General features: G+C 31.0%; 4 protein-coding genes across 4 annotated transcripts; 2 read left to right on the forward strand and 2 right to left on the reverse strand.

Annotated features, from left to right (window-relative positions):
- Nucleotides 1-6,017: 6,017 nt before the first annotated feature.
- On the reverse strand, nucleotides 6,018-6,487 carry LOC108904875 (vitelline membrane protein Vm26Ab-like). Its single transcript, XM_018707584.1, has 2 exons — nucleotides 6,444-6,487; nucleotides 6,018-6,384 (listed from the first exon to the last, which is right to left on the reverse strand). The coding sequence occupies exons 1-2, from the start codon at nucleotides 6,453-6,455 to the stop codon at nucleotides 6,085-6,087; spliced, it is 312 nt and encodes a 103-aa protein (XP_018563100.1). The 5' UTR covers nucleotides 6,456-6,487; the 3' UTR covers nucleotides 6,018-6,084.
- A 3,425-nt stretch (nucleotides 6,488-9,912) lies between these two features.
- On the forward strand, nucleotides 9,913-10,400 carry LOC108904868 (cuticle protein 16.5-like). Its single transcript, XM_018707570.1, has 2 exons — nucleotides 9,913-9,957; nucleotides 10,016-10,400. Exons 1-2 carry the CDS (start codon nucleotides 9,946-9,948, stop codon nucleotides 10,337-10,339), a joined length of 336 nt encoding a protein of 111 aa, XP_018563086.1. The 5' UTR covers nucleotides 9,913-9,945; the 3' UTR covers nucleotides 10,340-10,400.
- Nucleotides 10,401-14,779: 4,379 nt separating this feature from the next.
- LOC108904883 (vitelline membrane protein Vm26Ab-like) lies at nucleotides 14,780-15,256 on the reverse strand. Its single transcript, XM_018707596.1, has 2 exons — nucleotides 15,197-15,256; nucleotides 14,780-15,142 (listed from the first exon to the last, which is right to left on the reverse strand). The coding sequence occupies exons 1-2, from the start codon at nucleotides 15,206-15,208 to the stop codon at nucleotides 14,843-14,845; spliced, it is 312 nt and encodes a 103-aa protein (XP_018563112.1). The 5' UTR covers nucleotides 15,209-15,256; the 3' UTR covers nucleotides 14,780-14,842.
- A 5,104-nt stretch (nucleotides 15,257-20,360) lies between these two features.
- On the forward strand, nucleotides 20,361-22,879 carry LOC108904892 (vitelline membrane protein Vm26Ab-like). The gene is made up of 2 exons (XM_018707609.1): nucleotides 20,361-20,402; nucleotides 22,518-22,879. The coding sequence occupies exons 1-2, from the start codon at nucleotides 20,391-20,393 to the stop codon at nucleotides 22,815-22,817; spliced, it is 312 nt and encodes a 103-aa protein (XP_018563125.1). The 5' UTR covers nucleotides 20,361-20,390; the 3' UTR covers nucleotides 22,818-22,879.
- Nucleotides 22,880-23,876: the final 997 nt, after the last annotated feature.

Here is a 23,876-nt window from a genome sequence, read left to right on the forward strand (position 1 = left end):
GCGATTTATTTAATGCGAAATATCCCGAAAACCAAATCTCGCAAGGGACAGTTAGTAAAATATTTCACAAATTTGAGGAACACGGTACAGTACAGACTTTGCCCAAAACTGGACGGGCACGTGCTTTGAATGAAGAAAAGAAATTAGACATTGCATTAGAACTTGTTGAAAATCCTCATACTTCAACTGTTTCATTGGCCCGCAATCACGATGCTTCTCGAACTGCAATTCGAATGTTTCTGAAACAAGAGAAATACCACCCCTATAAGGTATGTCTTGTCCAAGAGCTTTTGGAAGACGATTATGATAGGCGATTACAATTTTGTGAGGAAATGATGAGACGGTGTGACGACAATAATGGTTTTCAACGAGACGTACTTTTTTCGGATGAAGCTACGTTTTATTTAAATGGAGTGGTTAACAGGCACAACTATCGCTTTTGGTCCCAGGAAAATCCACACTGGACATGCGAATCGCATACGCAGCATCCACAAAAAGTTAATGTATGGGCAGGTATCATCAACAACAGAATCTTGGGCCCATTCTTTTTTGAAGAAAATCTTACTGCCGCACGCTACCTGGATTTCCTAACATTTGACCTGATACCTGCTCTAGCTGTGATTTTCCCTCATGAAATTGATCCAGATATACCGAATGAAAGAATTTGGTTCCAACAAGATGGCGCTCCCCCACATTTTGGTATTGATGTTCGAAGATACTTAGATGAAATGTTTCCAAATCGCTGGATTGGTAGACGGGGTACAGTAGAATGGCCGCCAAGATCCCCCGACTTAACACCCCTGGATTATTTTCTTTGGGGATATCTGAAAGAAAGAGTCTACCAGGACAGACCGGATAATATTGAGAATTTAAAGAACAAGATTAGGGCGGAGATGCATAATTTTCCAGCTGAAGTCATTCAGAATGCTGTGGATAGCTTTTACTATCGTCTTGGAGAATGCCAAATAGGGAATGGAGGACATTTTCAGCATTTGCGACATTCAGTTTATTTTTGTAAATTATTTTGTTGTCTCAATTTCTAAATGAAAAAAAACTTGCTATTGAAAAAATAAAACTTGTTTATTTGGTATGGCTGGATTCGGTTTTCTGTAAGCTTTTCAACGAGCCCCCTAATGCCTTATGTTTTCATTTGAAAAAAAAAGTAGGGGTAGCTGGGGGTTAGGGGGTTGAAGAAAAAATTAATTATTATATAACCGAAAGATGGGAAAAAATCAAAATCAATTAACGTGTTTCGGCGTTTAAAAAAAAATTAACTCATTCAAAAGATATGAATTTTATTCCGTACTTCTGGCCATCCCTGTATACAGAGTGGGAATATTAAAATTCTGTAACTTAATAAATAAAGGTTAGTCGTAAAATTCATGAAACACGTCAATTTTTGTTACTGAAACTACTTTAATTCAAAAAATTAAGTGCCCTCCACCTTGTTACTGACAATACCCTAATCGATAATAAAAGGCATTTTGTATCACTTCCGGTGTTACTTGCCTAATCATCATCTCTGATTCTTTGTTGGAGCTCGGCGATGTGATTAGATTTAGTAGTATAGACCTTGCTTTTTAAATATCCCCTATTAAAAAATCTAATGAAGTAAGATCGGGTGATCTTGCTGGCCACTCAATTGGGCCCCAAAAAAAGTTGGTGCAACCCTCCAAATAATTAAGAAAATTAATAATCCTCTTTGTAATATGCCCCATTGAAAATAAAAATTGACGTATTTCAGGAATTTTGCGACAAGCCTTTATTTATTGAGATACAGAATTTGTTCCACTTAAACTTTCCACCCTGTATTGTTTTATGGTTAAATAAGTTTGACTCAAAAAATTTGTTAAATGTAAAATGTTAAACTTTTGAGGATATAATAATCAATTACCGGTTAAAAATTTCCGAAAAATTAGATGCTGTTAAGAAAACGATTCCGTTTATTTTTAAAAACCGAAATATTACTGATAATTGAATTGTTAAAATTTAGGATATACTGGGTTTTAGATTTTTATATATAAATATATTATCATATCTTTAAAATCAATAACCTTTAAAAAAATATCCGACCATCTCTGCTGCTAAAAGAAGTTATTAAAGATATTAAATATGTTTATAATGATCAAAAACATGTTGCTCTGAAATCAGAAGCATTAATCGTGGAATCTAACTATCGTCTTTTAGTTGAATTTGAAAAACAATATTTTCTTCTGAAATCGGTTTTAATTTGCTTGCATGTTGTAATTTGGTTGAAAAACGTTATTTGTTTTCTTTTAGTTCTAGAAATAATATTTTTTTTGTCATTCTTTATCCGTAGAGAATAAAGATTTTTATTTATTTTTGCTATTTTAAATAAAAAATTACACAAGTATAAGTAAATACTTTTGCTAATTTGTGTTTTAGCTCTACTAATTTAGAATTGAGGGCATATCGGTTCCAAATGTAATTAATTTTGTACAAATGATTGTTATTACAGCAAAGAATATATTTAGAAAAATATTAAGGTAATAAGAATTTTTCCAGGTGTTTTTATTTTGAGTTTATGAAATTTTTCCATTTTTCATGTATTTCCAATATTTTGTTTCGGAAAAAAAAAGATTTACCTCAAATTAACTCGTAAAATTAATATCAAACCAATATTTGTTTTGAAGTTGACAGTATTGAATTATTATTATTTCTTCATTTTCTCAGTTTTCGAAATAAATATGATTCACTTGAAATTTATACAACTTGGGATAAATACCGTACCTATATATTTTTTAGAGCTTTCTAATTACATCATAAAATAAAAATATGTTAAATATGAAACCTGTACTTTTCCTTTCTCATTTTAATCTCATTTTTGACATCAAAAATATAAATAAATATGGGTTGTGATGTCATTAAACGGAAATTTCAAATCCAGGGCCAATTTAGGATTTTCAGAATATTTTAGTTTATTACAGTAGTATCATGCGTGCGTCAACATCATTCTTTTCACATTTTCATTCCCTATGTTAACTCAGTAAACTGACAAACTAATAAATATAATCTATTATAATAAAACAATATCCAGTTTCACATTCAAATTAATACATAATTATGATTAGAAGAAATTCCAGATATTAGTAATTACCGATATATAAATAAAAACATATTTTGGTAAATATCCTCAGATCGATGAAATATTAATTAAAAATCTATAGTTATCAAAACTTGCAAATATGATCTTAATTGGCGTTTTCGGTATATACCTAAGTTACTTTTAGAAGTAGAAAGAAGTGGTAGAAGTGTCTTTCAAACAAAAAGCCCTGTAATTTGTGACAACTAGCCCGATGTGACAATGCACGATATCCTTTCATTTCCTTCAATTATTTATCAAAGAAATCATCGAGACCTGTAGCGGAAAAATCTAAAATTCAGATGGAAATTTGTCGTCTTATTAATATTAATTTAAAGGCATTACATTTATTTAATTGGAAATAATTTGTATTCATTAAAATTGCCTATAGGCATACATACAAAAACATATTAGATGTATTAGAAAAAAATGGCGTTAAATATATTTAAATTATGCCGCAATTCTCTCGATGGCGTCTAGACTACAGACCCAATTACTTGTATAAATTTATCACAGCTACAATCTAAAGCGGAACAGTTTTTTTACAGCTTACTAAAATCTAGTTCCGTCACATTGATTAGCAACTGTTCCCATGAAACGAGTTGAATGAAAACAAATGGTGATCACTGATCAGTGTTAACCAATGCTAGTAACTGATTAATGTGTCCACAAATCACATGATAATATGCCAACACCTCTACCACACAGTTCGTAAATTTTAAAAATAACCCTTGTGTGGATGGATAAACCTTACTCCTTTAATTGATTTATTTCCTTATCAAATGCATATAATATTTATAATTTGGTGAATTATTATTCATATTTGTGTTGGCCGTTATATTTTAGAGTTTGAAAAAGAATAAACAATATTTGGAATATAATAGGTATATCTAATTATTGTCTGTAACTGTTTATTTTTTTAGCGCAAGCGTTTTAAATTCTTTTTCATTTAATTGGGTAGTTTGTAATAGCTACTGACAGTATAACTTCAACATTTGAAATGAATAACGCCTTAAGCTAAAAAGATAGGTAAAGGGTTTAATTTTATAAACTTAATGATAATAAGAAATTTCTAACAATAAGAATATAAATGATTAATTATTACCTAAAGAGTTGATTTTGTGAAGATAAATCGGCTTTTTGAATGCGAGATGTTTATGGTCAAGCAAAAATACATTTATATTTTTTTTTCTGCAAAGCATTATTTATGTCAATTTTTTTTATATTTTTTATTAAGATTTGCTACTTTTTATGCAACTGTGAATTTCTGCCACACTGAAAAGAAACATTTTTAAATAAATAACTCGTTATGGTCGAATTGGTGAGGGGTTCATTTTCTTAATTTAGTTTTGTTCAACCAAAAATATATCATACTGAGAAAGTAGATAATAATTCTTGATTACGCAATAGACACTACTACATTATGCACAGTTGACTTTTAAAAAACGTGTGTAAAAACCTAATATTAAACTAAGTATACGATTTTCAGATAGAAAGTATTTATAGAAGATGTAACTTTAAGTGGTTTACAGTTTTTTAAGAAGTCACAGTAGGTGTTCCCCTGAGCACGAATCTGAAATTATTTTTTTTAATCAAATAAATAGTCCAGTTATAATTAGTTTCTAGTGCATTATACAGCGTTGCCAGTTGTATTTAAGTCAGCCTTGCGAAATTGCAATAAAATATAATTAGTAAAATAGATTGCTTTTGTACTTATACTTATATTATTTTAAAATTACCATATTTTTTTTTTGATATCACTGTGGTCGAAGCGCTGAACATAAAAAACATTACCAAATTATCAAAAATTATCAAAAACTTAAAATATTGGTATGTAATTGTAATAGTAATTGTAAATATATATTTTTTAATTAACACAGCGAAAATAATGAAAAATAATTATTCCTTTCCTTTAAATTGTGAAATTTGACAGCAATGCATAATTCCTAATTATTTTGCATGCGCTGTATCTAACCCGCGTTGTTGTTTGAGATGACACTAACTTGTCCAAATAAAGGGTTAAAAAGAAAATGAAGTTTCTACGAGCGAATTTGAAAAAATAAACTATTGATACATGTTTTTATGATCCCCCACTTAAAGTTGCATCCTGTGTATACAAAACAATGAATATACCTATCTAAAAATGAACTAAATCTAAGATATTTTTCAACTCTCAATTATTCTTTTACTATACCTTAAGGGCTCAACTAAGTGGTGTGTTAAATAATGTAATCATTCAAAAAAATATCTTGTATTCATGATGTTCTTTCATTACCCTTGACTACTAAACATGTAAAAAAACAGCTACTTACAGTAGCTGTTTCTTTACATGATATTGTTTCCACATTTTACTTGGAAATAAAAATATCTCTTTGTAGTAGTTATTTTTTTCGTGATTAGTTTAATTTGTTTGATTGCGTTATTTAATAACAATTTGTGTACGTGTTTTGGCGTTAATTATACTTACACATATCATTTTTAGTTTTTATTTTAGATGATTATTTATTTGTAGTTGTTTACTAGGTAGTGTTGTGATGTATTTCAGTGCTAGATAGTGCAGTTGTCTCCTGCAATATCAGCAGTTAGGATACTTATCTGTGAAATTAGATATCTTTTGCATATTTAGATTCCTAGTATTCCAAGAATATTTTATTTTGTAGTTCATTTAATAAAAATTTTTTGGAAAATTTTTTTTGACTTTCTTTGAATTAGATTAACACATTTAAAATAGAATTTAAAAAATGCGAGAATTAATAAAATGTGTGCTTTTCTTTTAATTCAAATATTTTTCTAACCCTAAGTTGATCACTTCTGTCTGTTAATTATGTTTCTGTTTTCACATTTTTTCTGTCAATTTGTTTGCAATGCACCCAATTTTGTAATCTGGGAATTATCTCACGAAAAAAAAACAGCATTTGTTCAATTTACTATTTAATAATAATTTATGTCCTTAAAAGATCAGTCACATATCAACTAAAACTTTACCAGATGGTACGGGCGACAACACCGTGAGCGGCATAAGGGGACACAATAGGGGCGCTGTAGGCAGCCAAAGCGGGAGCGGCGTATGCTGAAACGGCGGGGGCGGCAAGGGTCCTTCCAGTGGCGATGGTTCCTGAGGGTCCTGCTACTACGGTTTGTTCACCGACTAATCCAGCGCCTACTAAAGGAGCAGAGTAAGCTGAAACTACAGGAGCGGCGCCATAGGCAGATACCAAGGGAGCACCTGTCAGTAATCCTGCATTAGCAGCGGCAAAAACGGCGAAGAGAGCAACAAGGACCTATGATAAAGATATTAGTCATAAATACGTAAAACTATTAGGCGAGTATCTATACTTACAAAGGAGTTCATCGTGACTGTAGTTTAGTTTCAGCGGCTGAAAGTTAACTGATATCTTTGTGTCACCGAACCGGTCTTTTTATACTAAGATTTGTTAGATCAACCTTGTCTTTAGGATATATTATGCAAATGACGCATGGGAACATTATACTAACATCTTGCAAATTCGACAATTTCATTTAGGTACTTTGAATATAATTTTTTTTATTAAGTGAGAAATTCTTACCTGGAATACAAATCACAACTAGTACATACGTGTGAAATATATTGTTATGAAAATATTATTTTGATTTTAAGTTTAGGTATACGTTATGAAAATATTAAATTTGCAAAAATGTGTGTGACACGATTTTGGTACCTGCAAAACAGTTACCTCTAATAAATTTCTATTAGTTACAGTATGTAGGCAGTGGATGTCTTTTGCTTTTATCACGTCTTGTTTTTGAGATAACTTGTTTAACATCCCTCATTTTACTCATATTGGTAAAAGTTATCATTATTGACGAAATATGTTTGTTTCATATTAATATATTCGTGAGTAACTATTTGTGAGTGCAATTGTACAGTTTTTCAAGATAAATACTGAAAAAAGTGGTCGTCGCTACTTCAAAAATTCACCAAACAAGTTTTGCTACGTGTGTGAACAGTACATTCTTAAGTCGCAAGGAAAAAAGGATCTGAAAACGTACGCAATACGTATTTCCTATATTTTAGACGTATTGTGCATCAAGACAAGTCCTAGATTCCGCAACTGTTTTGCGTATCATGTTATGTTACTCTCCCGTCTTGGCTGAAAACAAAACATCCATGCCATTTGCTATACCGATATTGTGGCGCAAACCCAGTAATGACTACAATAATTACCTACTACTTTTCTATGGCCGACATACGAGAATTTTCCAAGAAAAAAGAAAATCAAGCATAATATTGAGTACTCTACTGTCAATTCTGTATCGAAACCAATAGATCATAGTGAAGTCATGCCTCCTCCTTTGTCTCCTAATAAAAGTCGGAGTGTAGATATAGATATACCGAGCAACAAAGATAACGATGGTGAAGATATGGAAGTCAAATATGGTGACTGACTGGGTGTTCACTTTTTCATTTTTTTACTCATAATTGTTAGTAAGCGTACCCAAAAAATAGTACGTGTTAGAAAAAAATACGTGATAATCTTATTAGACGATAAGTATAAATAAATAAACAGGAAAATTTGAAGAGGTAGGTACTTAACATTTTTCAAATTTGTAATGCAGTGTAATAAGCAGCTGTAAGTATAAATAAAGTAAGATAGACAAAAATGTTCGTCGCAATCATTCACATAAAATAATAAATTTCATTTATTTGAGGCTGGCGTTTTATACACAAGAAATCAATCTCACTTTTAGTAAGACAATGATAAAACAAGAAAATACAAAAAATCCTATAATAAATTCATGTATAATTTTATTTTCAAAGCAAGCTTTTAGTGACGTCATTTTATTTTCGTTTTCTTGTCAGCAAACCCTTTCATTTGATACTCATATCATGGGGGTGCATAAGAAATAGCTGGACCGTCATCTTTGGGAGTCCGCCATATTGGATTTAGAATGACGTCACTTAGCTAACCATGCATTGTCGTACAAACTAAACGTGTAAAAGCTTGTAAAAATGTTAAAATACAACTATTCCTATAAGTTTCCGCAGTGAAAGATTACGAAAAACATGGGCACCGACGTAAACATCGGAATGTAGGTACCTTTCCTGTTTGGTCGAGAATTTTGTAAAAACACTCAATAGTAGTGATTAATTAAAGTACTAATAGTTTCATAAAAACATTTTGCGGGGTGTGAATATGTTCACAGTAGGTATACTGTACGCGATTTTAAGTATATTCAACAGGCGTGTAAAGTTTAGGAAATTAATGATAAACATAAGAAGTAAAAATGTTTTTTTCCTTATTCTGAATATATTGCCAGCTTTTAAACTATCACACCCTGAAGAAAAGTAGGTATAATTGGTGTAGTAAACAGGTATTGTTTCTATCTTGCTTAGATTTCTTAAAATTTTCATAATTGTTATGAATTCACTGAAAATTACGCATAAAAATGCCCCCTTAACAATTTTAGTATGTTACCATAACTTCTGAATTTGGGCACATTGCATACATCATCGTCAAAAATTATGAAGCGCCACTAGAAAAAGGATAATTGTTGCCATTTTTGAAATGCAGATAAATATAAATGTTGAATTTACTTATATAATTTTACAAAATATGTTCATAATTCCTTGCTCAATACACTTTTTGATACATCTTCTTTCATATACTCTTACTTTCTAACAAATTACTCCATTTTGTGAATCTGCTAACATTTTTCTTTTCAAAGCTTTAACATCCTGTATTTAAAAAATGGAGGATTTTAGTTTGAATATAATTTAAAACGTTTTTAAATCTCAGCTCAGTAAAATTGCTTAATTTATTACCCTTTCAATATTAACTGTTACTTATTACTGTGTTCTTTGCAATTTCTATTGTAGGTGTTTACTTAAGATAAGATTTAGAAGAATTATCAAACAATTTTAATAAGAAATCTTTATATTCTATCGTAAAATAAATTTGTCTTATAATGTATTGTAGAAGATGAGTAAGACTTTTTGTGTTTTTTTATCTGTAGCCGTTTCGAAGATACTTTCAGTGTCCCCTACAGGGATCTAGAAATAATTAAAAGTTAATAAATTGTGATATTAGTCATGCAAGAATAACAGATTTTTGTTTTTCCATAGCATCCTAAAATAACCAACAAACGTTTGATAGTAGCCTCCACATATACAATTATATAAAACATATTTGTTTGGATGAAAAATATCAAAGAATACAAAACATTCTCAGGAGTTACTCTTGCATGACAAAAAATTGAAATATAATATCTTCTTTAGAATAAAAATTTGCTTGAGAAAATTGAAAAATTAATGTAATTTAATGCACGGCGCAATTTTTCTTTTTTTTTTTAATTTATAATATGGATTATCCATTTATCCCGTAGGAAAAATCTGATATTGTGACAGCTTCCAGCCTCACTCGCAAAGCGCGTCAAATTTGATTTTTTTGTGTTAAGATACTGTACTATAAAAACGAGACTCCTTTCGAGAATTTTAACACCTGTATCTCTCTTACAGGGCCTCAAAAAGAAAAATGCGAAGACAAAGTGGCATTAGTTCTTGACGTCTTGTCACCACCCGAAGTTATTCAGGCAAAGTCTAACTCACCCTGTATATAAATAACATACCGTTAAATAAATATATGCCACCTATTTAAATAAAAGGAAAAATAGATTTTAACTTTTTAGTCATATGCAGGAAACAAATAAATTTGGGTGTTCGGACAAGACAAGTTTATGGTGTCACGCGCAAAATGGATTTTATTGACAAGGTTGCGCACTAAATTTTAATATAAAATGATCTGGTTCTCCGACAACTGTATCAGTTAACTTTCAGCTGCTGAAACAACACCGATAACTTCAAAATGAACTCCTTCGTAAGTATACTTATAAAATACTTTTACGTATTCATCACCGTAAAACTTTTTCTCATAGGTCCTTGTTGCTCTTTTCGCCGTATTTGCTGCTGCTAACGCAGGAGTACTACCAGCCACCTCTTTGGTAACTGGTTATGCTGCCGCTCCAGTAGTTTCAGCTTATTCTGCTCCTCTAGTAGGCGCTGGATTAGTCGGTGAACAAACAGTAGTAGCAGGACCATCAGGAACCATCGCAACAGGAAAGACCTTTGGCGCCCCCGCCGTTGCAGCATACGCCGCTCCCGCTGTAGCTGCCTACAGCGCTCCTGCTGTCGCCGCATACGGCGCTCCCCTAGTGTCCTCCTATGCCGCTCCCGGTCTTGTAGCCCGCACCATCTGGTAGAAGTTGTAGCCGAATTTTGACTGATTTTTTAGGAAAATAAATTATTAAATAGTAAATTAAACCTCTTGTTTTATTTTATCAAAAATAGGTTTTGTTACTCATCGAATCAAAAGATTGTTAAGGTGGCCATATTCCCGGCCGAGAAATAGTGAAATTTCTGGCGTTTTTAGGTACTAAAATCTTTAAAAGTAAAACGTGTAGAACAAAAGTAAGCACAAAAATAAAATCCTTGATGTTTTGTTTATTCATTGTTACCATTTAAATTTACTCAAATAAAATAATAACTAAAAAAAAAGCGTTTGTAAAACATGCGTTTGCTGTTATTCTAACCCCACATTTTAAGAATTATTTTCACGTACTTATAAATAAAAGTAAACAATTTTATATGTAGGACTAAGCAAGTAAATGTTATAAGAATATTTACATGTGGAATTATATATAAAAAAGTTAGTATTTTCGTAGATTTCAGTACCTAAAACCTTGATGGTTTGATCGTTTTTTGCACCTGTTTATTCGTTTTACTGCGGCGTCTTTGAAAATACTCAGGTGGCTGACATAACATTCCTTTTATTTGATAAGCTTTAGATTATTCAGTTATTAACTGTTTGAAATTATTTGTCTTTGCGGAAAACACTATTTAAAGAATATGGGGCCCTGTGGTGATTAGAAAATATTTGGCCAGATATTGTCTGAAGTTATTACAAGCATAGTTTTCATTTTTCATAAATGTATTACATATTTTGTAATTTGTAAAAAAAAATATTTATAGAAACCCTCGTGGCAGGGTTATTTTTTATGAAAATAATTTTGCATATCTAAAAATTTCTAACTGAAAAAAGCAAACAAATAGAAAATACACGCATACTCCAATATTAAAAAAAATAGCTCATTAGGTAGTCAAGATAAAATTTGGTGATTTTGGAAGCGTATACAGGGTGTCCTGAATTTTAGCCATGAACATTTAGGAATCTATATTGGTAGAAAAAATCGTAGTACTTTAGCTTATTTTTAAAATCTCTCCGTTTTTCAAGTTACAGGGCATTATAAATTTAAAGCAAAATGTTCTGAAAGTAGAATATTATTGAACGAAATTTTATGTATTCAATACTATAAGGAATAAATAAGGAATAAATTGGCATTTACTTTGAAAAAACTAAGGTGTACTGGTTATATCTTAGTCATGTAAATTTCATTTTGAATGAAACCCATCTTTTGTCTTTTTTGAGTAGTTTTTATCATTTTTATATAATTAACAGTTTAAGAAGACAATATCATCATAAATCATTAAATTAAATTTTAAATTTATCTAAACAAATATCACCTTACAAACTGCTAATTTCCACCAAAATTGTGCAATAAATTGGGGAAACTATTGTTGATAATAACAAAGTTTGCGTTTCAAAAACGACAGTGGCGAGTCATAATTTTATAGGAAAATATAACCAACTTACCTCATATCTACGTCGCTAGTTCGAACTCAGGCTTAATCTATATATTAAATGCCATTTCTTTAATACGTTTTAGTTTCAATCTTAATTTGTTCAGAAAATATGTATTTAGATGTAATACTTTTTTCTGAAAATTTAAACGCTCTGTATCTTGAAAACCGTTTTTAAAATAAGTTTATTTAACAAAATGCACTTATTTTTTATTCCTCTGCACATTCCTGAACTTATGTAGATCAAATTCAGTACATCCTATAAATCCAGTATGTTTAAGAAAAGAGTACCATAAATTCAGGACCTGGAAAAATTTTTCTGGTGTCATTAATGTTTTGTTTTTGAGATTCGGGACATCTAAAATGATTTTTCCAACTCTAATTTTTCAAAAAATTATATATTGCACTGAAATTTAGCTAAGGTAAGTTCCTGAAGGTGTTAAATATGTTTGCTGTTAATAATGAAAAACCTCAGCTTACGTGAAAGACTAGTTGAAATTGCTGAAAATGCAAACATTTTCAGAAAGATATAACCGACTACCAAAGTCGGACATAATTATGGGGCGTCTTCCTTGAAATGTTATCGACCATCAAAAAAAAATTTTTCGGTTCAATTTAACAATATACTTAACTTTTTAAAATAACAAAATTTTTCTAAAATAACTTGATACAAATTGGTTTATTTTCATCGAAGAAAGCTACTCTTAAAGTATGGCTCATTTGTTTCCGGATATTCTGTATATTAAAAAAAACATAACTCACTATGTTTCAAAAACAAATGACGATAAAACTATGATCCATAGGAAGAAGTCTTTCTACTATGATCTGATCCTCTGTTTCTCCGTGAATTTGTAGTACCTCTTTCCAAAACATGCTGTATGTGATATAAAAATAAATTTGTTTAATAAGGACGTTTCAAATTATAATGTGGAGTTCAGTAATACCTACGCTCGAGAAAAATATGGTTATTTTTCCTCATTTTTTTATAATACCTATTAAATTAATTTATACATTCATTAATTTTCAGTACATCAATTACACCGCTTAAAGAGAATATTTTGATTCTGTTTCACCATGAAACGAGATCTTTGTTAAAGTTAATTGGCAACTAATAATTTAATAACTAAGTTAATAAATGAGGTGTTATTTTTTTACTTCTATCTTTTATTTGTTCGATATAGCACAGTCTACAATTATCTTAGATCTGATCTCAAACGGAACAAGTTTTTGCTACTTTTTATAATATTCTTGTCCCATTGCATAAATTTTCAGCTAATGTGACCAACAAAGTGATCTATATTTATCAATAAAGTAGCCTTCGTACAATCCTTGTGTATACTAATGAATACAAATTTTGTTACAACTACAATAATATTTAAAAAAATATATTAGAATGGTTTTAGTGATATACGTACCTATCCATTAAATCATTATAAAGATTAACTATTAAATGTAAAATATAGGAATGAGCATTTAGATTATCTTAGTCTTCTAAACCTTAACAACAAAATTTTAATAGTAAAATTTTGATGGATTTGATTTAATCAATTGGAAGAATAATTTCGAATCATTATTATTGTTTAAATACCAAATTTCTTATTTTCTGCAAATACATCCATACAATGCAAAGTTTTCTTTTTGTTCTTATGAGGGGCACCCTGTATATAAAGAATAACAAAATTTAAAAAAATTAAATTTATTCATGCATTATCTTTTAGGACTTGATAATTTCAAATAAAAAAAAACTTATTTTTCTGCGAGACGAATGCTACTAGAGACTTTTTAAATTAATTCAACCAGGTAATAAGCTTATTTGATGTCGTCAATAAAACTAAAACTTCGGAAACGACTATGTCTTCGAATAAAAGATAACTACCCTTTTTTTAGAAATATCACGAGAAATTAAATTTGCTTATTCAATTTCCAAAATAATTAATTCCTTCGAAATTTTGAGGTTCTTGTTAAGAAAGCTTTTCAATATCTCTGGCACTGGGTGACATATTTTGTAATTTACTTTAAATTTATTCTTGCCTTTAATTGGATTCATTAGATTAAGTTTTATCTATTTTTTAAAGCTACATCATACATCTTCAGAGATATTTGAATAAATATAATTGTTTTAATTTAAGCACCCTGTATTTGCCATCGCCAAAGTTAAGTACGTGAAGTTCGGAACTCTCTGTATTTAGATTCAAAATGAACAACATATTTGTTTAATCAAAATAGGCTTTTCGCGACTGAATATTGGTGAATATCTGACTTGTAGTTACTATTTCTATCTCTTTTGATCTTATTGTTAGTTGTCATATGGTAGCTTAAATTTCTTCACTTACTCATGCTACACATATTACAACATACAATTAATTTCACTCGCGAAAAAAGCCTCTTATTTTAAAATTAACAGTCTTCCGTTAATTGTGTCCCATTCTTAATGAAACACTATAAATATTATTTTGTAATACCCTTTGGAGATACCTATGTATTATAGACAGAGCCCCTATTGCTAACCAACATATTGACCTTTATCTCTTTTCATTTCGCAAAAATAGAACATTTATTGCTTTTCCATTAATTCATATAACAAACTTTTGAATGAATCAAGTAAATCAATGAATCAGAGTAAAACTATTTTTTGTAACTACCTACAACTTGACAGAGATGCGCAAGTCAGGAAGAAAGTCCGCAATAGGAGTGACAAAGACAGGAATCCTTAATGGTAGGGCAGACATCTTCTGTGTAAAAATTTTACTTGGGTATAATAGTGAATTATCTCTGTGCCTGTGGCGGACTATATGAATTTAAAGCAAGTGTGTATAATTTAAAATTTAATAATTTATTTTGCTAAGAAATCAGTCAAACTACAACTCCTACCAGATGGTGATCACTGTCTTCTATTAATTCTGTTTCTGTTTTCTCACTGTTTTTTCGTTCAGTTTGTTTCAATAACATACATGCATCCAATTTTGTGATATGGGAATTATCACACGAAAAAAAAACAACAATTGTTCAATTTACTATTTAATAAGTTATTTCCATAAAAAATCAGTTACACATCAACTAAGACCCTACCAGATGGTGCGGGCGACAACACTGTGAGCGGCATAAGGGGACACAATAGGGGCGCTGTAGGCAGCCACAGCGGGAGCGGCGTATGCTGCAAGAGCAGGGGCGGCAAGAGTCCTTCCGGTAGCGATGGTTCCTGAAGGTCCAGCTACTAAGGTTTGTTCACCGACTAATCCACCGCCTACTAAAGGAGCAGAGTAAGCTGAAACTACTGGGGCGGCGCCATATGCAGATACCAAAGGAGCACCTGTCAGTACACCTGCATTAGCAGCGGCAAAAACGGCGAAAAGAGCAACCAGGACCTATGAGAATTTAATTACAGCTATCGTGTAAAAATATTTTTCAAGAATACTTACGAAGGAATTCATTTTGGTTATATCGGTATTGTTCCAGTAGCTGAAAATTAACTGATAAATTTGTCATAGACCCGGATCGTTTTATATTAAGGTTTTAGTGCGTAACCTTGTCATTAAGATCTATTTTGCACGTGACGTCATATAAGTTGTCTTGTTTTTACACTCAGCTTTGTTTCCTGAATAAAATTAAAATATCGAAACATTACTAATGAAATAATTTAACTAATTTACATATATATGTATAGAAAATCGCTTACCCATGTATCTAAAAATGGAAACAAGGATAAAAAACATCTGACAACGGTAACTATTGCAAATAAGTAACTGTAACAAATAAATTTAAGTATATTCAAAGGTAGAACTTAATATTGGACATGTTACAATACGATGAGATTAGCGGAAAATAAAATAATCAAGTCTAACACCAATAGTTTTGTATATACATATTACATACATATGTTACTACATCCTCAGTATCTTCTATATTTACATTACAATACAAAGTACGTTGATTCTTAAATAAATGTCTTAGCTTTTAGGTACACTATAATAATAAGTACAATAATAAATTATTATTATCATCTTTCATAATAAAATATAACATAACCTGCTATTCTTTGATTGATTTAACTGATATATAAATAAGTTTTTCTTCTCATTTCTGTGGTGTGTTCTTTTTATATACGAAGGTGAGACTTTCTCATTCAAGTGATTTTTTATCTCATGCCGAAAATGCTAGTTTCGTCTATGTTCTATGAAATGAAAATGTCAAAATTGTGACTTAATTATTACAATAAACTGAATGTGCTTGATATTCTTATAAATATATTCATTTGGACGGAATATATTTTGTAAATACCTAAATATACCTACTTAAAAAACTAAGGTGTAAAACGTCTCACTTCACTGAAAAAAAATATTTGGATCAAATGAGCAGATAGTTTTAAATAGAATTATTTGCCGTAAATGTTATTTTATTCTATGCAAATGTATATACTTTCGTCAAACTATATGAAATATTTGCTTTAATCTATAATTTTTCTTAGAATTTATATTATTTTTGTAAATATATACAGGGTGTCCGGTAAGTACCTCCTAATCTCTCGGGAGTGTATAGGGGAGGTCAAAATAAAACTAGTCCTTCCTATAATTTTTTTTCCTAATGTGCCCCCTAACGGAGGTATGGGGGGTCAAAGGGGTACATAGAAATTAACGTTTAGGGTTATAACTTTGAAACCACCCTGTATATTTTAATAAAATTTTCGTACGTTGTATTACACATGGAGCTCTACGATTTGATGCTATTATCATTTGTCCAGAAACGGACTGGCCCTATCACAATTTTTCCCAAAATTTTGACAGAAGTAATTTTATCAAACTGAAAATATTATTATTAGATACTCTGAAGGTTTTTCTTTAAAAATGGTACTCTTTATTTATTTCGAAAAAATGAACGGTTTGCGAGATAAATCGGTTTTGAAAAAAATTGGTAACAAATACAACAACAATTAAAATTTATTTTTTTACAATAAAATCATTCCCGCTAGTGCCAGCCTACAGATTCACCATAAACATTTACTGGTGGTGAATTAAGGGAATGAATAATGCCGTTTCTTGTAAAATCAACATCTATGACCAAAATACATCTACAAATTATTATTGCTCTTGTCTCCATGGAGTTCTTTTCTATTGTTTTCGTTGTTAGACCCTGTTGATTTTAAAGTACTTGTCAAAGGCGCGTGACAGAATAAAAATTCAATTTTATTGTGGTATTCGTTTTAAGCCGTTAGAAATAACATTTAAAAATGGAAGAATATTCCTGTGCAGAATATGCTGATATGCACCTAATTTATGGGGAAGCATTATGCAACTCCGTGGAGGCAAGAAGACTTTATGAGGAAAGGTTTCCGGGTCGACATTTGCCGAGTCCAAAAACTTTTGAAAGAGTTGATCGTAGTTTAAGAGAAACAGGTAAAAAAAAATAGTGAAAAACGTTAGTGAAACTAATTTCTTCCGAATCCTTTATTTAGGAAGCTTTTTGCCACGCCGTGGTGGAGCAGGAGCCCCGAGGAGAGTACGAGACCCTCATGTAGAGGAACAAATATTGGAAGACGTTGCTAATAATCCTTCAAATAGCATAAGGAAGCTTGCGGCGCAAAACAATGTTACAAAATGGGCTGTACATGAAACTCTGAAAGAACAATTGCTTTACCCGTACCACATCCAAAAAGTACATGCTATGTCTCCAGATGATTATCCAAAAAGACTTCAATACGCCAATTGGTTTTTACAGCATCATATTCGGAATCATAATTTTGGTACATCTATTTTGTTCACCGATGAAGCAGGTTTTACAAGAGACGGCATAATTAATTCGCATAATCTACATGTCTGGGATGAAGAAAACCCTCACGCTTTAGTTCAAACTCGCTACCAACAAAGGTTTATGGTGAATGTGTGGGCTGGCATTATCGGGAATCATTTGATTGGTCCATTTATTCTGGAGCAAAGACTTAATGGTGCTCTTTATTTGCAATTTTTAGAGGAAAATCTAAATATTTTGTTAGAAGAAGTGCCCCTTCAAATAAGAACTGAAATGTGGTACATGCATGACGGTGCACCACCCCACTTTGATCGTTTAGTACGTCAACATCTGACGAATGTTTTTGGTGATCGATGGATAGGTCGAGGCGGACCTGTATTATGGCCACCTAGGTCGCCCGACCTAAACCCATTAGACTTTTTTCTGTGGGGTCATTTAAAAAATAACGTTTATTCAACACCCGTAAATAGTAGAGAGGAACTTCTGCTGAGGCTAACACAGAACTGTGACCATCTCCGCAATAATCACGGAATATTATTTCAAGTGCACCGGGAAAACATTCGTAGGATTAGAAAGTGCATTGAAGTACGGGGTGCTCATTTTGAACATCTACCGAAGTAACATTTAGGTACCTTTGTTCATTGTTGAATGTTCTTTGTTGCATGTCTTGTAAGTAAGTTATTTTTCAAATGTTATTTTTAATTGGTCACTACTTGCTCATAAAGTATAGCCAACCCGTTCAAAGATTTCTGGACTTGATAAAGTTAAAGAAATTAAATGCATGAAATAATATGTAAAAAAAATAAATTTTAATTGTTGTTGTATTTGTTACCAATTTTTTTCAAAACCGATTTATCTCGCAAACCGTTCATTTTTTCGAAATAAATAAAGAGTACCATTTTTAAAGAAAAACCTTCAGAGTATCTAATAATAATATTTTCAGTTTGATAAAATTACTTCTGTCAAAATTTTGAGAAAAATTGTGATAGGGCCAGTCCGTTTCTGGACACCTGATAATAGCAAAAAGTTGATTTTAGCATCAAATCGTAGAGCTCCATGTGTAATACAACGTACGAAAATTTTATTAAAATATACAGGGTGGTTTCAAAGTTATAACCCTAAACGTTAATTTCTAGGTACCCCTTTGACCCCCCATAACTCCGTTAGGGGGCACATTAAAAAAAAAAATTATAGGAAGGACTAGTTTTATTTTGACCTCCCCTATACACTCCCGAGAGATTAGGAGGTACTTACCGGACACCCTGTATAATTTTATTCAAATCTTTTATAGTTTTGAAATTTATTATCTCGGATTTTAGCTACAATATCTCTTGTTTTGAAACATATTTGTTTCAAAACTACCAGTTCCTTAAAATATATATTATATATTTAAAATTTAGTACTAATGTAACTATTCAAGACAAATGTAGCATATTATAATCAAACTTTTTCTTGAAAGAAAATTGTAGTAGGTCACAGAATGGCATAGGTGGGAAGTAGCACGATAGATAGGGTCAAACGATACATTAATATGCAATACAAAACATGTTTCTATAAAATCTATGTATATCATAAAATTAAGAATAGAATTCGCTTAACCGTATCAACTATTTATTTTAAATGATGTCTGTTATATTTCTGGGTAGAAATTTAAAGTATTTAAATAAATAAATAATTTTCTTGAAAGAAGAAAATATTTTCTTGCGTATATGTAAATGTGCGATACCTTAAAATGAAATGTACATTTGAAGCAAGAATTTTTTTGCGTGTAGCTGCTACTTTTAATAGAATGCATATAAGGTGTACCGAATTGCAAACGCCAAATTTTACCTTGTGACAAAACCCCTTAGGTAAAAAATATAAGCAAATATCGCAGAATCCTTCATTTTCGGCAAACAAAGTGTTGAAACTAAAAATATATATCACATTTTTTAAATATCTCTTAAAATGACGGAGATTAATGAAACCCTCAATAATGACTTAACTAATTATGGGTAAATATTTGTTGAAGTAATACACAATTCTGTCAACCAGTGACGGAAATACTGGGAGATAACCGAAAATTATAAATATTCTGGAAATTGGACAAGTGCATTTAATTCCTGTTGGTGATTCTAAGAAACAAGATGTTTTTAATTTTATTTATTTTAAGCTATTTCTTTAAATTTAAGATAATATTTCAATGTAGACGAATAAAAATTAATTTTAAACCATTTTACAAACAAAAATTATAGGTGTTTCCTATTTGAAAAAACATGAAAAACTACAAAACTCTCAGATGAAGGAACTTAAATTTTCTGAGGGTTAATTCCCCAATAAATTCGAAATTACTATACCAATTATTTTTTAAGTCACATTGTACATTGTCTTAATGTCCATAATTAGATAAGTTCTACCACCTACGTTTATATGAACTTTTTATTTTAAGATATTCTATCACAAGGTAAAATTTGAGGTATGCAATTTGGGACGCCCTGTATATTATTAAGTGGAAACAACTGAAAAAATAATTTCTAACTCGACGAAACACATTTGTCCCACTTGCGACTAACTAACAATTTGTTCACTCATAAAAGAATCCCATCTCTTTTTATATTTTGTATATTTTATACTACCTTTTGCTAAAAAATTTCGAATTTTATGTTTTTTTCTCTCTCAAACATATTTGTATCCAAAAAACCAATACATATATCCACAAAATTTTTAATTGCGAAAGTTAATTTTGCAATTTTAATCTATGTGTATTGCTTCCATAGACATAATGCATCCTAAAGACAAGGTTGTTTAAAATATATTTGATATAAAAGGAGTGGTTTAGTGACACTGAGTTATCAGTTAACTTTCAGCCACTGAAACCAAACCAGTACCAGAATGAACTCCTTAGTAAGTATATTTGATAATTGTTTTATATTTTTTTATGGTTAATTCACAAAAAAACTATTTATTTAACATATATTTAAATGAAACAAAATACGTAAAAACTTTGGAATCAGAATATGCAGTTACAAAAACAATTGGACATTAATTTAAAAAGAAATCCTAAAAATTCGCAGCCTGTATTTATTTTGCAAAAAAAGGCCACATTACCAACACATAAACACACATTAGTGCTAGTAATTCGTTCTCTAATACTCAGGTTTGACTGGAAATTGAGTACTTATTGCTAAATTTTGACTAAATATTTTACTTTGCATGATATTTTTGATATGATATGCCGTGCTACAATAAGACAAACAATCAATAAAATATAAATTTTCATTAGTAGTTTAGGGCTATTTCACAAATTTGAACTGTAAAATAGAATTCCCGACCTTTGCTAAAAACTATTTATCAAATATGTGTAAGATAAATTAACAGCCATGTTTCTTTAAGCAATAATTGTTTAATTTCTTCGAATCTTATTATTTAATATTTTGAAATTTTTAATTAATATTTTTCTGAATATTTTGCTCCTAAAATCACACTATACATCACTAGATCCGTAATTCAAAATTCTTTTCGATGCAACTACTTATAAAAAAATATATGGGATTAGTAAAAAATAAGAAGTTGAATAAACAAATGACGAAAAAGTTTGTAATATGATATAAGTATATAATTTTAAGATAAAAAATGTACTACCTTTTTTATCTTGAAATCAGTTTCTTGGTTGTATATTTTTGAATTGATGCCCAATGGGCTCATTCAGCAATTTTTTTTATTTGCTTAACGAGAAGATATTGCAATTTTAAGGTTCTCTGCAAAAAAATTGAATTTATATCGTCCATAAGTTATCCAAAAAAAAAATCATAAACTGGCGCGCTGAATATCCGCTGAACCGGCGTGTGTGACGTCACCGCATGGGAAACGGATGCCGCATGCTTGCGTGTGTTGTCAGTCAGTCGGGTAGTCGGGTTTTAGTTGTCTATTAAGTTTCGATTGAGTACGTTAAGATACCGAATTTTGTTAGTAATATGGAAGACACAGAACAGAAAAAATTACAAATATTTTATTGTTCCCGTGTTGACAGCACTAGTGTGAAGAAGCCTAAAAAAATAATAATGTCCCCGTAATTCTGTCGTGCGTATCTAAAATCAGTATAGTCTATTAGTCTCTAATCTGATATGTTTTTTTTAATATCTTTTATTTGAAAAAATGACTTATTTTGAAAGCAACAAAATTACCCTGCACTAGTTAGGTATGTAATAAATACGTTTGTATCCTCTAGAAAAACTATACACTTATGTTTTCCACTGTTGATTTTTTTTTGTGAATATTATATAAAAATATATAATAAATATTATATTATTAATATATTTATAAGATTTTATGTACTTTCCATGGGAATAAACATAGTAATAAGAATTTTGTATTTGATTAGGTAAATCTTTTAAACCAGTGACAGAAACGGTTTCGTCCAATTAAACGCAAAATCCTTATTCTTATTTACTATTCTTATTGTACAAAATCATTAAAACTTTCGCTACAAACGTACTTTAAAGAAACTTTACACGTTATTGAAACGTAACTTTTGCATTTTCACTCGACTCATTTCAGCACTGTTAAAGTCGTGGTTTTTATTAAAAAAATCCATAACCATTAACAAACCTACTTCTGCCAAATTAGAAGAATCAGCATTTACGAAATTTGCTTCAATTTTTTAAATTTAATATGCACAAACGCTAAAACATTCTGTAGATGCAGAAACGTATCTGGAAGTAGCGCCAAACCGGCTCTGGAAACCGCTCAACGGATTGAGTTGAAATTTTCAGGATCGCCTAATCATCAGCAATATTTTATGTACACAAAATAAGAACGTTTTTGAATGACCCCATTGTTCCCCTGATTCCATATTCTGATAGCACAGGACTTTTATATATGCCTATATTTTGTTTTATATCAATAATCCTGTGCAATTTTAAACTCGTGTGTTATGATAATTTGGATTACTTTTAAAATGACTAACGATTACTGAAACTCTCTGGATGAATAATTTCTACTGTAACTTCTATGTCACAGGTCTTTGTTGCTCTCTTGGCCGTCTTTGCTGCTGCTAACGCAGGTGTACTGACAGGCGCTCCTTTGATATCTGCCTATGGCGCTGCACCCGTAGTATCAGCTTACTCTGCTCCTTTGGTTGGCGCTGGCTTAGTCGGCGAACAAACCGTAGTCGCAGGACCCTCAGGAACTATCGCCACCGGAAGAACTCTTGGCGCCCCCGCCTTTGCGGCATACGCCGCTCCCGCTGTGGCTGCCTACAGCTCTCCCATTGTGTCCTCTTATGCCGCCCCCGCAGTTGTCGCCCGCACCATCTGGTAGGCGTAGGTTTTGTAATAGTGGCTGATTGTTTTACAAAATAAATTATTGGTTCCTAAACTCAATTCGCTTACTTTTATTTCTATATATCAATATTATTAAAACTGATGCATCAGATCAGTTTTTTTGCAGCACTATAAAAAACATTTAAAAAATATGCAACAGGCGTTTTACTATATTTGTTTAATCATTACTACCTGAATCACGGAATCGCATCTGCCATTGTACTACAGTAGTAAATGACAAGAGACTAAAAACTAGTTCATTCACCCTTAGTGTAATATTGAATCATACAGTCTAATTTAAGTTAAATAAAATACATGAAACTTTACAATAACTATGAGTTATATGCCACAATTATACCGGATGTTAATCAGCCTGCCAAACTTCATAACTAGATTGTACAATGAGATCGAGAACGATTGACCGGATTCTGAACGTACCCTGTTTCAATTGCTATCAAAACTGATTTCCGTTTGCTAAAATTACTTTTTTCCCATGCGATTTCATGGTGTTCTGTGGCGATTTCACAATTTGACGTTCTGTTCATTGGCGCACGGATTTTTTGGCTTGAATATTATTTTGTAGATTTTGTTGTTACCTGATATATTTTGCGACATTATAAAACAGTATTTTTCAATACTACAGTTAGAGTAGGTGGATATTATACGTGAGTAATTAATTTATTGCGTATGTTGTTCTCTAACCTAATCGGTTTTTTAATTTAGGTTAACATGGCATTTTCATTAGAACATGATAAATTTCTTCTGGAGGCCTATTTTCGTAGTGGACAAAACAATGGTAATGGTTGGAAATATTCGATGAATTCGTGTCATTTACAATTTCAAGAACAATTTCCAAATGATGAAATTGATTATGAAATTTTTTCGAGACACGTGAAGAGATTAGTGGAACGCTTCCATAACACTGGAAGTGTTTGTAGAGGAAAATCTCCAGGCAGAAAGTCTATTCTTACAGAGGAAGTCTTGGAAGATGTTGAAAACCGCTTACGAGCTAGTCCAACCAAATCACTACGTCGGTTATCTGCTCAAACAGGTACTT

Source organism: Anoplophora glabripennis, unplaced genomic scaffold, assembly GCF_000390285.2.
Source record: "Anoplophora glabripennis isolate ALB-LARVAE unplaced genomic scaffold, Agla_2.0 scaffold8, whole genome shotgun sequence".
NCBI classification, from domain to species: domain Eukaryota; kingdom Metazoa; phylum Arthropoda; class Insecta; order Coleoptera; family Cerambycidae; genus Anoplophora; species Anoplophora glabripennis.